General features: G+C 35.7%; 1 protein-coding gene across 6 annotated transcripts in view; it reads left to right on the forward strand.

The window, feature by feature from the left end:
- Window positions 1-14,735, forward strand: part of LOC117021754 (basic immunoglobulin-like variable motif-containing protein) — a 58,115-nt gene that overhangs the window by 1,698 nt on the left and 41,682 nt on the right. For all 6 annotated transcript variants that reach the window (XM_033105088.1, XM_033105086.1, XM_033105084.1 and 3 more), the window contains exons 2-7: window positions 3,429-3,513; window positions 4,699-5,293; window positions 10,033-10,159; window positions 13,425-13,520; window positions 13,807-13,911; window positions 14,130-14,224. In XM_033105088.1, the coding sequence (XP_032960979.1) occupies window positions 4,816-5,293; window positions 10,033-10,159; window positions 13,425-13,520; window positions 13,807-13,911; window positions 14,130-14,224 (901 nt within the window). In that variant the 5' untranslated portion in view covers window positions 3,429-3,513; window positions 4,699-4,815. The remainder of the gene's footprint in view (window positions 1-3,428; window positions 3,514-4,698; window positions 5,294-10,032; window positions 10,160-13,424; window positions 13,521-13,806; window positions 13,912-14,129; window positions 14,225-14,735) is intronic.

Consider the following 14,735-nt stretch of genomic DNA (forward strand, 5'->3'; position numbering starts at 1 on the left):
GAGTTTCAGTGGCCTTACATACAAAGTATAGATCATAATAGTCGTCATATGTAAAGCTTTACTGAAGAGACTTTTTAAGATGTTTAGTTCTCTAAGCAAACTTGATCCTTAAAAATACTGATTTAAAATGTAACTGGAAAAGAATGTAACCTAGGCAATGAATATTGACTTTACAAATGGAACATTTATTTTGCAAAACAGCTCCTGTGACTTTTAGAAATGGATACTCTAGCGGGGTATTTAGAGCTGGCTATTTTATGAAATTTTGTTTGCGCACAGTTAAACAACACTTTTGTTGCTTGTACCATGATCTTATAAATATATGATTAAATTGAGCCATAGGTCCCGTAGTCATTCTTATTAGTAAATCTTAATACAGCATTGCCTCTCCTGGATTAGGGAACCTCAATTATCACAGGTGAGAACTAGGGAGAAAACTAGGGAGTAGAAGAAGAGGGCCTCTGGCTAAAACTCCTGTTCTTGATTTCTAAGGCCACTCTTGGTAAGCCCTCCTGGAATCTAGGCTCTTAAGCTTGGGTTTACCACAATGCCTGGCATGATGTAGGCACTTAAAAATAAGTATTTGTTGATAATAGTGATAGTTCGGCCAGTAAAGGAACACGCATGGTCAGGCAAGTTAAGAAAGTTTTTATTGTAAGAGACAAAGGTTTATCAGGCTGAGCAAAAGATGGCTACAGCCCAGGCTGAAGGCCTAAAGGAGACTTGCAGCCCTGAGGGAGGGTGAGGAGGGTTTTACAGGGGCTGTGCTGACAAGGTAGCTTTGTTTGAACAGAAAATGTTGACTGCCTGCAAGCCAGTAGCTGTTTTGTGGCATTTACTGTTATCCCAAGTTTGGCTCTGTCTGCAGGTGCAGGCCAACAAACATTTTGTTGTTTTCTTGCAGACATGGCTCTGTCTGTAAGTCAAGGTCTCTGAGACCTAACATTCAGAGACCTAACATTAAGTCAAGGTCTCTAACATTGAGAGACTTAACAGTTCTACAAATACTGGGCCCTATGGTTACAATAATAAGGAAACACAGACTTGCAAGAGGCAGACATTCATATATACACACATATAAATAAAAAATGGCACCCTGGTTAAGACCTGAAAGAAAGGTACCTGAGCATCTATACAGGGTGACCTGGTGTATTTTGAGGGGCAAAGAAGGTATCTCCAGAAAGTGAAATTTGAAGGATATCTGAAGGATAAATGAGAATTAACTTAAATAACGGTGGGTGAGTGGGAGTAGATGGCATTCAGAGCATGGAAAATTGGTCAGGTTGGGGGAGTGCAGAGGGAAAGGGGAAAGAGGGGGGATGATATGGGGCCAGATAGGAGTTGGCTTTTGGGTCTAACAGCAGAGAGTTTTAGGCTGAGGAGTTATATGATCATGTATGTGTACATACTTTATTTTCTAATATCTATGCACACGTCAGATTAGAAGTGTCAACTCATGGGGATGAAGCGGAGGGGGGCAGAGCTAGGAGTGGGAATGGTATTGGGAATGGTTTATAAATATAGGGACCAAAGCAGATACAGGCTGTGACAAATTGTGAGAGCTGAGGGCTATGTAGTAGAGGGCTAAACTGCTTCTCTAGTACCTCGCTATTTCCTGAGGCTATAATTATAATATAATGCAGTAATTTGTGTCTGTAGTGATTCTTATCAGTAATAACTTGTGCTTAATTCACTGCTAAGAAAGCCTGAGGATACAGTAATTCTAGTGCCCTTGGCCTCACGAAGATCTCACTGAAGTAGGGAGGAAAGACAAGGATCAGACAAATAACCGTAGTATGGATAAAAAAATAACACTATAGCAGTGTTTGGGTCATGGGATTTAGATAATTTTCACTTCTTCTGAAATATCTTTTGGTACTTTGCAATATTTTCTGTAATTTATTTTTACTTTTGTGATAAAATGTATAAATATTACAGTTTTTCAAAGAGAAATTTCCGTAACCAGTGGTTCAATGAGAAAGTTTTCATACCGCTAAGTTTACTCCTGGGTTTTATTGACCATCAATATAAAATATGCTGTTATGTTGAGGATCTTCACTTTTTGGTAAAAGTGCAACCGAAGGGATCGTTCTTGGTCGGTGATCCCTATTTAAAAGCAAAGAAACCCAAACCACAAACGAGAAAATGAAACTGTTAAACTTTTTATTAATCAGGTGCTATGTTCTTTCTTGTCTTTAGCTTCCAGGAAACTTAGCCCCTTTTGTGTACAAATGCAGTAATTTCCCTTTGCATATGTTTTTGATAGACATATTCTCCTATATATGTTCCAAATGAGCATCTTTCGTAAAATCCCCACACTGCCACTCAGGGAGCTGGTCCCACAGACAAAATTCCATTAGCTCGGAGGAAGGAAGCTCTGGTAAAGTGGAAGCTAAGCTTGAGATGGAGAGACAACAAGGGCAGCCCCTGGAACAGTTCTGTCTCTCCCACCAGACTAACTCCTGAACCCTTTGCTTATTGCTCTACCATGACCGTACACTCTCTTTCATGCCTCATCCTACTACAACCGATCCGCAAAACCCCGGTGCTACAAATAATAAACCACAGTGGCTCTTAGAGAAAGGCAGAGGATAACAGATACATAGAAAATGTTCCTTTAGGACATCTGCTCAGAATCAGAAAAAAAGAACTCAGAAAAGCCCCGAGTTTGGTCCGTACCACCTTAGATGCTCAGCTTCTCTTTGCGTCTTCCTCCTCTGGCACCATCATGCCTGGAGATGAGGCAGCAGGAGAAAGCATAACAGATTCCTGTCTGGAGATCCACTATACTTACTCCTGGGATTTCTTGACTAAAAAATAAAGTTTCCAAAGTGAAACCATGAGAGGGTCCATCTTCGGCGGTGGAGCTCCTGCTGAGCAGAGCCTCTTGCCAATAACTATAAACTCTGCACAAATTACTAAAAAATCACTACCTGAAAGTTATAAATAGAGAGCATTTAAGCATTTCTTAAAAAGAAAGAAAATGGAATCTGTTCTAGGATATGTGGAGTCCTCCTGGTATGAAGGTCTGTTTCCTTAAATTACATGGAGGACATGCAGGACTTTCCCTTAGTTTGTTCTCACACACTCAGGGTAATCATCTTCATAGGTTTTTGCCATTCAGTATTTGTATGATGGGTTTTACAGAATTGTTTCCTGTAACCTGTGAAACTTATTTCTAATTTTTTAAAGTAAGCAAATGAGCAGAGATATTAACGGGTAAACATCAAACTGGTCACCCGGGGTGAGCTGAACCTCTTGAGTGCTGCTCCCTCACTAAAGCCCTCTATGCTTTGCTCTGGCATCAGGTTGCCTTGTATACCACTTGTAATGGGTTCCTTCACCAGGGTCTTTCTTTTGTGTAAATCTTCAGTTTCCTTGGTGCTCCTGGCTGTTATTTAAACTTTTCTCTCTTTTCTTTCCTAAAGGAATCAATTTAGACTTGAAATTCGGTTTTTCCTGAAACTGATCAGAACTTGGTGGCAACCTGGATTAGATCCTGTTTTTTGTCAGGTGACAGATATTTAAAACATTTAAATTCTGTATTTTTTGTTGATTTAAATATGTGCTCATTATCCATCATATATCCTTTATGCCTGTATGCCTTTTAAAATAACCTTGGATTTATTTTTCTAGACAGCTTAATTGAGATATAATTCACACACTATAAATTCACCCATTTAAAGTGTACAATTCATTGGCTTTTAGTATATTGACAAAGTTGTGCATTCATCCCCACAGTCAATTATAGAATATTTTCATTACTTCAAAAAGAAACCGCGTCGCCCCCCAACCTCCTCTCAACCTCCACTCATAGGTAACCATTACTCTGCTTACTGTCTCTATGGCATGGATTTCCTTATTCTGGACACTTCATATAAATGGAATCATACACTATCCGGTCCTTTGTCACTGGGTTCACTCACTTAGCATAACACTTTCAAGGTTCATCCTTATTGTATCTTGGGTCAGTACTTCATTTATTTTTATTGTCCAATAACATTTCATTATATCCATATGGTATATTTTATTTATCCATTTATCAATTGATGGATGTTTGGATTGTTTCCAGTTTTGGGCTATAGTGAATAATATAATAATATAGTGGATAATGTTGCTGTGTACATTTGTGTAGAAATATGTTTTTACTTCTTTTGGATATATACCTAGAAGTGAAGTGGCTGGATCATATGGTAACTCTACATAAATATTTGAAGAACTGATTTCCAAAGTGATTGGACCATTTTGCACTTCCATTAGCAATTTATGAGCATTCCAATTTCTCCACATCCTCAACAACCCTTATTATTATCTGTCTTTTTGATTGTAGCCGTACTGGTGGGTGTCGGTTGGTATCTCATTGTGGTTTTGATTTGTATTTCTGTGATGGCTAATGATGCTGTGCTTCTTTTCATGTTTTTATCTGCCATTTCTATATCATCTTTGGAGAAGTAACTATTCATATTCTTTGTCAATTTTTAATTGGGCTATTTGTCTTCATTATTCTAATACACTGTTTTCAAGTAATTTTTGATAGGACAGACGGTCATTGATCATAACTCTAGGCATATAGTACATATAGTACTTGAAAAATAAATACTTACTGAATGAAGGCATATAAAGCACTTAGTGTATTTTTTCGGGTTGTTTGTAGTGTCTGGTGGATTGTTGATCTCTCCTCTCTCCCTCTTTTCTTAGAGCATTTTTCAGCTCTCAAGTTTTTGTAGAATGCTGTAAACAGTTGTTACAGTTATTTTTCAAGAAACAGAGAGTTGCAACTTCCTCATCGTAACAGAACTTTTATAATTGCGTTCAATGCCTAACGTTGCAGAAGCAAAAAGGGCAAATTATTCTGGAAATGGTGAGCACAAATCTGAGAGGCAGTCTCCTGAAGAGAACCTACAAGGTGCTGTACAGTCTTTCTGCAATCATGCCTCAGGAGCACCCTTGGGTCCCAAAGGAGATGGTCATTATCCGTGGAGCTGTCCAGTGACCCATACTCGAGAGAAAATTTATGCCATCTGTTCAGACTATGCCTTTCTCAACCAGGCAACCTCAATCTATAAAATGCCAAATCCAACCCACTCCTCTTGCCTATCTGATAGTACCTCTTTATCTGCTGGAAATAATTCATCAAGATATATTGGCATCCCGACCAGTACATCAGAAATCATCTACAATGAGGAAAATAGCTTGGAAAACCTATCCAATAGCCTGGGCAAGCTACCTCTCGCATGGGAAATTGATAAATCTGAATTTGATGCAGTGACCACAAATTTGAAGCACAAATCAGGTAAGAAAGGAGCCATGAAGTTCACATGTGAACATAGTAAGAAAACAATATATTATCTTGTTCAAACTTGCCATTAAACATGCTTTCCTTTTATAATACTGAACAGGGGACATTGCTATCATCTTATCTGTCATTGTAGTTAAAAAAATAACCTTATAATAGGACATGTGGTTCATTGATCTTTTGCCACTGGAAACTTCAAATGTTTTGAAAGTTTTGAAAAATCTAGGGTGCTGTAGAATACAGATTTTACAGATAAGTACATGATAATTTAGAGATGGTTAGTTAGGTAGCTAGAATAACATACCACTATTTCGTAGTTTTGCAGGGACATGAATTTATATTTCCCAATTAAACACCTAGTTTTCTTTTCTACCATGTAACATTGAGGCTTTTTTGTTGTTAAAATTTTTTGTGTAACCAGCAAGGTTTCCAGGTATCACTGAGTAGGTCGTGTACTGCACAATTTGAATGCTGTTTGACTAGGGTGTTCACCTAGGGTGCACAACCTTCACCGTTGCAATGTGGTGATCCTCTGGCAGATACTAATGCTTTGCCTTCTTTCTTTTGAACTCACAGTAACCCAGGAATTTTATGAAGTAGGTACTGTTATCCCCATTTTTTAGGGGAATACATTGAGGCTCAGAGGGGATAAGTTGCCTGCTGAAATTTTCATAGCTAGTAGTAAGAAGTAATAGTGGAACTAGAATTTGTATTTCACTTCTAAGGTTCTCTGATCATTTTGTAAAACCACCATTTGTCTGCTTGTTCATTTGTAAAATCAACTTGTTTCATGGAATGTTATGTAAATTGTAATTGTTGGGGTATCAGGGTATTTCACTTTGTGTCTATATTTATGAGTGATTGGTTTATGATTTTTATTGTAATGTCTTTTTCAGATGTTGGACTTAGGGCTATGCAGGTCTCTTAAGACAAGTTGGAAACTGTTTTCTGAAAAATTTCCTGTTTTCTTAAAAATCTCTCACTTTGATTATGGGGTTGTCTTGATTCCCATTAATTCTGTCAAATTTTATTTTTTCTATTTTATCTAAGTTGTCAATGTGTTGGCATAAAGTTGTTTCTAATAGTCCATTTTATGTCTAGATCTAAAGTCTATATGGTCTTTAGTGATAACTCCCCTTTCATTCCTGATGTTGGTCATTTATGTCCTTTTATTTATTTATTTTTTCTAGCTAGAGGTTTATTGCTTTTGTTCATTTTCTCCAGTAACCAGTTTTCAGCTTTGTTAATTTTCTTAATTGTTTATTTCCTATTTTATTAATTTCTGCTCTTTATTATGTCCTTCCTTCTTCTTACTTTGAATTTACTTTGCTCTTCATTTTCTAATTTCTTGATTCAGACTTCTACTATAAGCATTTAATGCTCTAATTGCTCTCTAAGTACTGTTTTAGCTGTACTGCATACATTTTGATACACTTTATTTTTATCATTTAATTTGAAGTATTTTATAATTTTCCTTGTGATTTCTTCTTTGACATATGCATTATTTAGAATTAGGCTATGTAATTTCTAGATATTTGGAGTTTTTCTAAAGATCGATTTCTAATTCAATTCCATTGTGGACAGAGGACATACGATCTCAGTGTTTTTAAATTTATGGAGACTTGTTTTATGACCCAGCGTACGATCTGTGTTGGTGAATGTGCACTTTAAAAGAGAGTGCATTCTGTAGTTGTTGGATGGAGTGTTTTCTAAATATTTATTGAGTCAAAGTGTTTGAAAGTGTTGCTCATACTTTTGTGTCTATACTTAATTTTTGTCATGTTTTAGCAATTGCTGAAAAATGGGGCGTTAAAAATCTCCAACTATGATTTTAGAGTTGTCTTTTCTCCATTTAATTCTGTTGATTTTTGTTATCATGCAATATGAAGGTCTGTTATTAGGTATGCACATGTTTATGGTTTTTTATTTCTTCTTGATGAATTAACCTTTTTATAATTATGATATGTTCCTCATTATTCCTGGCAATATTTCTTGTTCTGGAAGCTGCTTTGTTTAATATGTATATAGCGACTCGAGCTTTCTTTTGACTAGTTTTTGCATGGTATATCTTCTTCCATCCATTTATTTTCAACCTGTGTCTTTTTATATATAAAGTACATTTCTTAAAGATGGCTAGATATGTTCAATGAATTGTTTATTTCAGGTATTGTATATTTTAGTTCTAGAATTTACATTTTTAAATAGTTTCTGTTTCTTGTATTGGATTTGCTATTTTTTCATTCATTACTACAACATTTTATCTATCTCATAAAGCATAATTATAATACCCACTTTAAAATCCTTATCTGCCACTTTTAAAATCTGGGTCATCTCAGAGTTGGTCTCTTTTTTCTTGAGAATGTGTCACATTTCTTTCAGTTTCCTCACATGTTCAGTAATTTTTGGATTGTATCCTAAATATTGGGAATGTTATGTTATGGTAACTTTGGATTCTGGTATATTCCTCCATAGAGTGTATTTGTTTGGTTTTGTTTGATTTAGCAGCAATTAATTTGGTTGGATTCAGTCAACTCTGTCTCTGGAAGACATCTTAAATCTCAGTTCAGTTCTTTTAGCCTTAGCTGTGCTGTTTGGAGTCTGCTCTGTGCGTGCATGGTTCAAGGGTCAGCTTAGGATTTGGACCAAATTTATACACAGAATTTGGGCCTCCCCCTCTCTGGCTTTCTTCTTTCTGGGGTCCTTCTCCTCACTTTCCAGTGATTGTGATTGCCAGAAAGATGGTAGGTATTCTACTTTTATTCACTATCCTCATGCCTTTCTGTGAAAGCCAGTGTGGTGAATATGGGCATATATATGTATGTATATATGATGTTGGGGCTAACTGGGTGTGTTGTGGGCAGCGTGAGCAATGGAAGAAGGAATATGGCAGTGACAAGGGGCAATGAGTTACTGGAGTTGATGAGAGAGGGGGACAGTCATCAGGCATCGCTCTTTTATCTTCCTCTCTCAAACTTAGCTTCCACTTTGACAGAGCTTTCTTTCTCAAATTGAATGGAGTTTTGTTTGTAGGACCAGCTTTCTGTGTGGCAATGTGGGGATGTTATGAAGAATGCTTATTTGGGACATATGTGTATATGCTTATTTAACCCCAGGGGCTCACGGGCATAAATAAGAGAGATCGGAGGGCAGGCTTAGGTAAGTATTAGAGGAAAGTATGTGGATAAAGACCGCTTTGGGTTGCTGAGGTCACAGATTACCATGCTTCATTAGCCTCTAAAACTCTTAAGTGGCTGGGAAAACTATTTAGGGAATTAAGGCATTAATGGGCAATGAAGACATGTCAAGAAATGGTGGGAAGTAGGTTTTCCATCTTCTGGTTCTCTAAAATTTACTTACTAGTAGTGGAAATTTGTCAGAATGAGGTTTAGCTCATGTTTGCCAGTGATTGTTTAGCTCTATGAGAAATTTTGTGTTCTCTGTGAAGACTTAGAAAGAATAACTAGAGGGAAGGGGAAAAAATCAACTTGTTTCTAATTATTATAGTGTTTGTTACTATGACACCGTACAAAAATTAGAGAAATTCCCTGTGTATCAGTAGTTTTTGAATTCCACCCGGTTTTGGGTGCCAAATGATTTCATCGTAGAGCATCTTAAATGAATAAAATGAACAATTTTCCATGTTTGTTTTCTGGGCATATAGCTATATAACTTGTTTCATAATTTATGAATAACTCATAAAAATAAAATATTAGCTTTTATTTAATTTTTATAACATTTGATTATTTCATTATATTTGTGATATTATTAAAGTATTTGAGTATACATAGCTGTCTGAAATGTTAATGGTATTTTATTGAAATGAGGATTGGATGTTATTTATTATTATGTAGTTTTTTCACTGACTAGTCCATTAGTATGGTTCAGAAATAAAAAGCATAAAAATTAAACAGTATCTAACTCATTTTTTGTGTTCCTTTGTTCTAGCTACCAATTCCCCTCCCCCCATAGGTAACCACAGTTCTTTGTCTTACCTGTCTTTTTTGGTGGGGAAGGGGAGAGAGAAAAAGAGAGAGGGGAAGAGAGAGAGAGAGAGAGAGAGAGAAAGAGAGAGAGAGAGAGATTGAGAACGAACATACACGAACACAGGAGACTTTGTTTCATTTTTAATCCATTTTGTGGTCTCTGTAGGCCTAGAGATATTTTTAAACATCACATCATTGCATTATTGGATCTAGTGTTTTTACTTTCTTAACAGAGTTACATTAATGTGGTTTTATTGTTTTATAGAAAGGATTCAATTTCTGGAAAGTGGGCTAGTTAAGTATTTTACTATTGGTAATTTGATTTTCTAAATTAAAGATTTTGTGATTGATTCTTTTACTAGCTAAGTGACTGGCTTGGGAATTAGGATATGCAAATCTGACAGGAAATTATATTCATGGTTGTTTAAATTTGTTTTTATTCTCTCTCCTTAAAGTAGGAGAATATTCTTGAAGATATATACAGAAGGTGCCCAAAAAATGTATACACATTTTAAGACAGGAAAAAACTGTATTAAAATTGTAATACTCAATATGTACCGATAACAAAAGATGAACACAAGTAATGTGTATATATATTTTTGGCACCCCTGGTATATGTATTCAATATATTTACAAATATCATTTTTAGAACTAGTGGCAGTTACTTTTTAATTTTGTTTCATAATTAATTGTATTGCCCTGGCAGTTTATTTCATCTTAAGCATTTTGCTTATTTATACTCTTGTGTTCTAGGCAATGTAAAGAAACAAATTTCCAAGAAAAAAACTTCAGATAAAAAAGGAAGACATCAAAAGGAATGGCCTCAGTATTCTCCTCTTGAAGATATTAAGCAACGAAAAGTATTAGACCTCAGACGATGGTAACCACTAAAAATTGACTTTTTTCCCCTTAACTACAATACCATTGTCATACTAATAAAGTTAACAATATTTCCTTATAATCTAATTCCCAGGCTAAATTTAAATTTCCCAGGTTGTTCTGAAAATATCTTCATGTCTGGTTGTTCAAAGTTGGACCCAATCATGAACAATAATACATTGTGTTTGCTTGTTGTGTTGTGGCCCATCTGTCACTCTTAATCTAGAACAGTCTCTACCTCACTCTCCTGTCCCTTTTTTTAATTCTAGGAGTTTGACTTAGTGAGGAGACTTGGCTGGATATCTTGTAGAATGTCCTACCTTCTGGAATTGTCTGTTTTTTTTCCTGTTGTCTAAATTATTCATGAAACCTCAGTATTCCCTGAAAACTGGAAGTTAGATATAAAGACTTGATTAGATTCTTGTTGAACACTTTAGGCAAGAATACTGCCTAAGTGATCCCGTGTCCTTCATATTACCTCAGTATAAGGAGGTACATAGTTCTCTGTTTATCCAACATAGAGATTCTAAGAGTGATTACTGGATTTAGGAGGTGACAGCCTTAGCCCACATTGTCAAGTTAGTTTTTTCCCTCTGCCACCATCAAGTTATCACTGGGGTGACAGTGGCATTAAACTAATATCCTGTCCCTATCAACTTTTCCACCTAGTGATTTTAGCCAAATCCATTGACTATCCTTGCCAGAATCCTTGTTGCAAGTGGTAATATCTCAAAATTCTATCATTTTTTTTTCTGACTTTACTAGCTGTCATTCTTCTAATAAGAAGAGCTTTCTCTTTTAACAACTAGGGCTATTTGGTTACCTTAAAATACAGCTTTAAAATTACTAACCTCTGATGTGAGGTTTTAAAAATTCTTTTGTGTGAGTTTTTAGAAATATTAGATATTTTTTTTCACTTATTTAATAAATATTGGATCCTTAGCTGTGGGCTGAGAATACAGAGATGCACAAAACATGGTCTTTGTTCACTCGAGGTTTAAAATCTAGTTGAGGAGAGGGCACTAAACAGAAAAATATAAAATATTTCAGACAATTTGTCTGATGGTGGGTATGAATAAAGAACCAACATGAGAGGAAGTAATGATTACCAGAAAGCTTCACTGAAGAGCTGGATCTGAAGAGAGGAAATCTGAGGGAACGAAGGGTCTAGGGTCCTTGAATGAGTGCTAGGGATGCGTCTGGCATGTTGGTAATGAAGGGTAGACCAGCTTGTCTGGAGTGAAGCTCTCAGGGAAGCTAAGAAAATTGCCCAACATCGCATGGTGAATAAGTAGATCATGTACTGAAACCTGAGAGCCAGATTCTGCAGTCCATGTTCTTTCTTTATAACACCTTTCATGATCTATTTCTTGGATATCAGGCTAAGGATTTAGATTTTTCTTTCCCTCTGGGGTAAAGATAAGCCATTGATGATTTCTTAACAAAAGGATATTTATGAAGATAAATTGGTAGTAGTTTGTATGAAGTGTATTGGAGAAGAAACACTAGAATAAAAAATATTTTAATTTCTTTGGGGCAAGGCTTTGCCCATTTTTGTTTCTAATCCCTTAGACTTAAGATTTGTTTTAATAACAAATATGGGTAATTATGTTGTAAGAGAATAATATGTGAGACCATAAAGACTTGGATGAGGAAGGAAAAATAGGAGAAATAGCCCGAGGGAGAAAATTACCAGGACAACAAGCTAGTCCTTTTCCACTGAGAATATTACAGGATTAGGGTTGGAATGGAAAGACCCATGCAAGATAGTGGAATGTCAGTAAAAGTTTTAAGCTGGTCAGAGCAAGACCAATAAACAAGTTTAGATTGATAAAGAAATATGAAAAATCTTAAGGATGCCTAGGGTTGATCCCAAGGCTTTTCGAAGAATTGTTGAAGATGAGAAGGGGAGATTTAAATATGATAGAATAAGGTCTTTCTACTCCACTCCTTTCCTTAGACCCATGAAAACAATAAGATGAAAAATAGACAAAACTCTGTCTTCCCCGAAACAAATAACGAAGTCCCTAAACCACAGGCTCTAATACATACTTATCAAATTCTGTGCATAAACTACTACTGGCCTCAGACAATGCAGGTTTACCTAAAGTTCATGTGACAATCCTGAAGCCATCCAGTGACCCCCTCCGCTTAAATCTAGGGGTGTGAGCAGTTACATCAGGGGAGAAACATCTGAGTCCTTCGTGGAGATCCAGGCCAGCACTACAGAAATCCAGGGAGGGGTTGTGGGAGGAGACTTGGTGTTGATTGACACTTCATTATCTTACCCCTGAACTTCCACCTGAGGACATTGCCTCTAATGAATTGCTGGGAAGGTGATGATTGAAAGAGTTGAACACACGCCACATACTTCCTGATTTCAAAACATATTACAAAGATATACTAATTAAAACTGTGATACTGGCGTAAAGACAAACATATAGACCAATGGTACAGAATAGAGAGTCCAGAAATAAACCGTCGTGTAAATGGGCCAAAACATCTTCGTCAGGGTTGCCAGGACCACAGAATATGGAAAGGATAGTCTCTTCAGAAAATGGTGCTGGAAAAAGTGGATATTAACATGCAAAAGAATGAAGGTGGGCTTTACTTCACATTCATATACAAAAATTAACCTCAAATGGATTAAGACATAAATGTAAGACCTAACGCTATAAAACTCCTAGAAGAAAACGGGAAAAGTTTTATGACATTGGATTTGGCCATGATTTCTGGGATCTGCCATAAAAAGCACACCTAACAAAAGAAAAAATAGATGGGACCACATTAAAGTTAAAAACTTACGTGCATCAGAGGAAACTATTTAAACAGTGAAAAAGACAACCTATGAAATGGGAGAAAATATATGCAGATCATATATCTGATAAGGTTTAATATCAGAAACATAAAGGACTCTTACAACTGAAGTTGCAAATAATCATGTATGCAGCTCAACTAGGAGTTTGCACTGAAATTTTTGTACTTGGTGTCTAAATTTATATGCCTTTTTTTTCCCATTGGTTTAGACAACATCCACTTTAACTAGTAGTCATACTTAGCTATCTTTATTAAAATGAATGATTTATTGTTATGCATTTATGATGTTTGAAAAATATAAAAATATTTTAAGCGAATAAAGGTTTTATATTACTTTAAATGATCAATATTTTCATTATGTTGACACTTTTAGTTGCCATGAGTGTTATATTTCTCCATGCATATTTTGTATTCATTCAAATGAAGAAAACAGTCTTTTATTTTTTTAGGTACTGCATAAGCCGACCACAATATAAGACTTCTTGTGGTATCTCCTCCTTAATTTCTTGTTGGAATTTCTTATATAGCACAATGGGAGCTGGAAAGTAAGTATGTTAATTTATTGGTATCTCTAAACTCCAAATTCAAGTTATTCTGTGTTATTTTTTCTATAATGGAAAGTTTTTAAGAATAGATTTTTCATAAGTTGAGATAAAACTGCTGTATTTTGTTAATAAGCCTTTTAGGTAAAAATATATGCATGTATTTTTGATAAAATAAAAATTTTAAATATTACTAAAATTGTGTGCAAATCAGACATATTAACACTGAGACAGGTTCCATTTGCATATGATTGGAATTATCAAGTGAACGTCAATGTTTCTTTTGTAGTCTTCCTCCTATTACCCAAGAAGAAGCTTTACATATTTTGGGCTTTCAACCCCCATTTGAAGATATTAGATTTGGCCCTTTCACTGGAAATACAACACTTATGAGGTACGAAGCCCTTGCTTAGAGGCAATACCTTATTTCTAGTTCTGCAAAATAACAATGGTATAGATGTTTATTGGTGGTAAATTATGTATCCAGCTGCCAGGCCGCAACCTCTAGTAGGTATGCCAAACGTGGGCTCTGCTTGAATTTCTCTAGAAGTGGAATAAGACGATCTTTGTTATGGAACTATTGCTATGAGCAAATCTTCTTGTTATTTTCAGATGGTTTAGACAAATTAATGACCACTTCCATGTAAAAGGATGCTCGTATGTTCTATATAAGCCTCATGGGAAGAATAAAACAGCTGGTGAAACTGGTAGGTAAACATATTGAAGACTTACACACATGCACACGTGTGCACGTGCACACATACACGTATATGCTTTAGGCTCCATCTCAAAGATTGGCTGTTTTGATTAATGGGACATTATGTAATCTGTAAACACAGTGTTATATTTATATCTTTCTATCCAACAGTAAAATCATTATAGTAATCTGGGGGGGCACTTTTCAATATACAGTTTAATATTTTTAGCTGTTCTTACTTTTGCATGTAGAACTTTTGGATCTTTAAGGTATCTCATTAATACTACTTTAACACATTGTATTGTTTAGGTCCCTGGTGTGTGTGTGTGTGTGTGTGTGTGTGTGTGTGTATACACACTGATAAAACTTTCAGGAAGCAGCAGGGAATTTATAGTTCCTTTTTTTAGAAGGGAATGCAAGGATATTAAGATATTTGATGATAGAACTACATAATAGCATAAAACAATAGGAAAATGGACTATAAATGTGACAAAGTTCTATTATAGAATAGTCTTGGTTGT

The sequence above is a fragment of the Rhinolophus ferrumequinum genome, chromosome 4 (assembly GCF_004115265.2).
Source record: "Rhinolophus ferrumequinum isolate MPI-CBG mRhiFer1 chromosome 4, mRhiFer1_v1.p, whole genome shotgun sequence".
In the NCBI taxonomy this organism is placed as follows: domain Eukaryota; kingdom Metazoa; phylum Chordata; class Mammalia; order Chiroptera; family Rhinolophidae; genus Rhinolophus; species Rhinolophus ferrumequinum.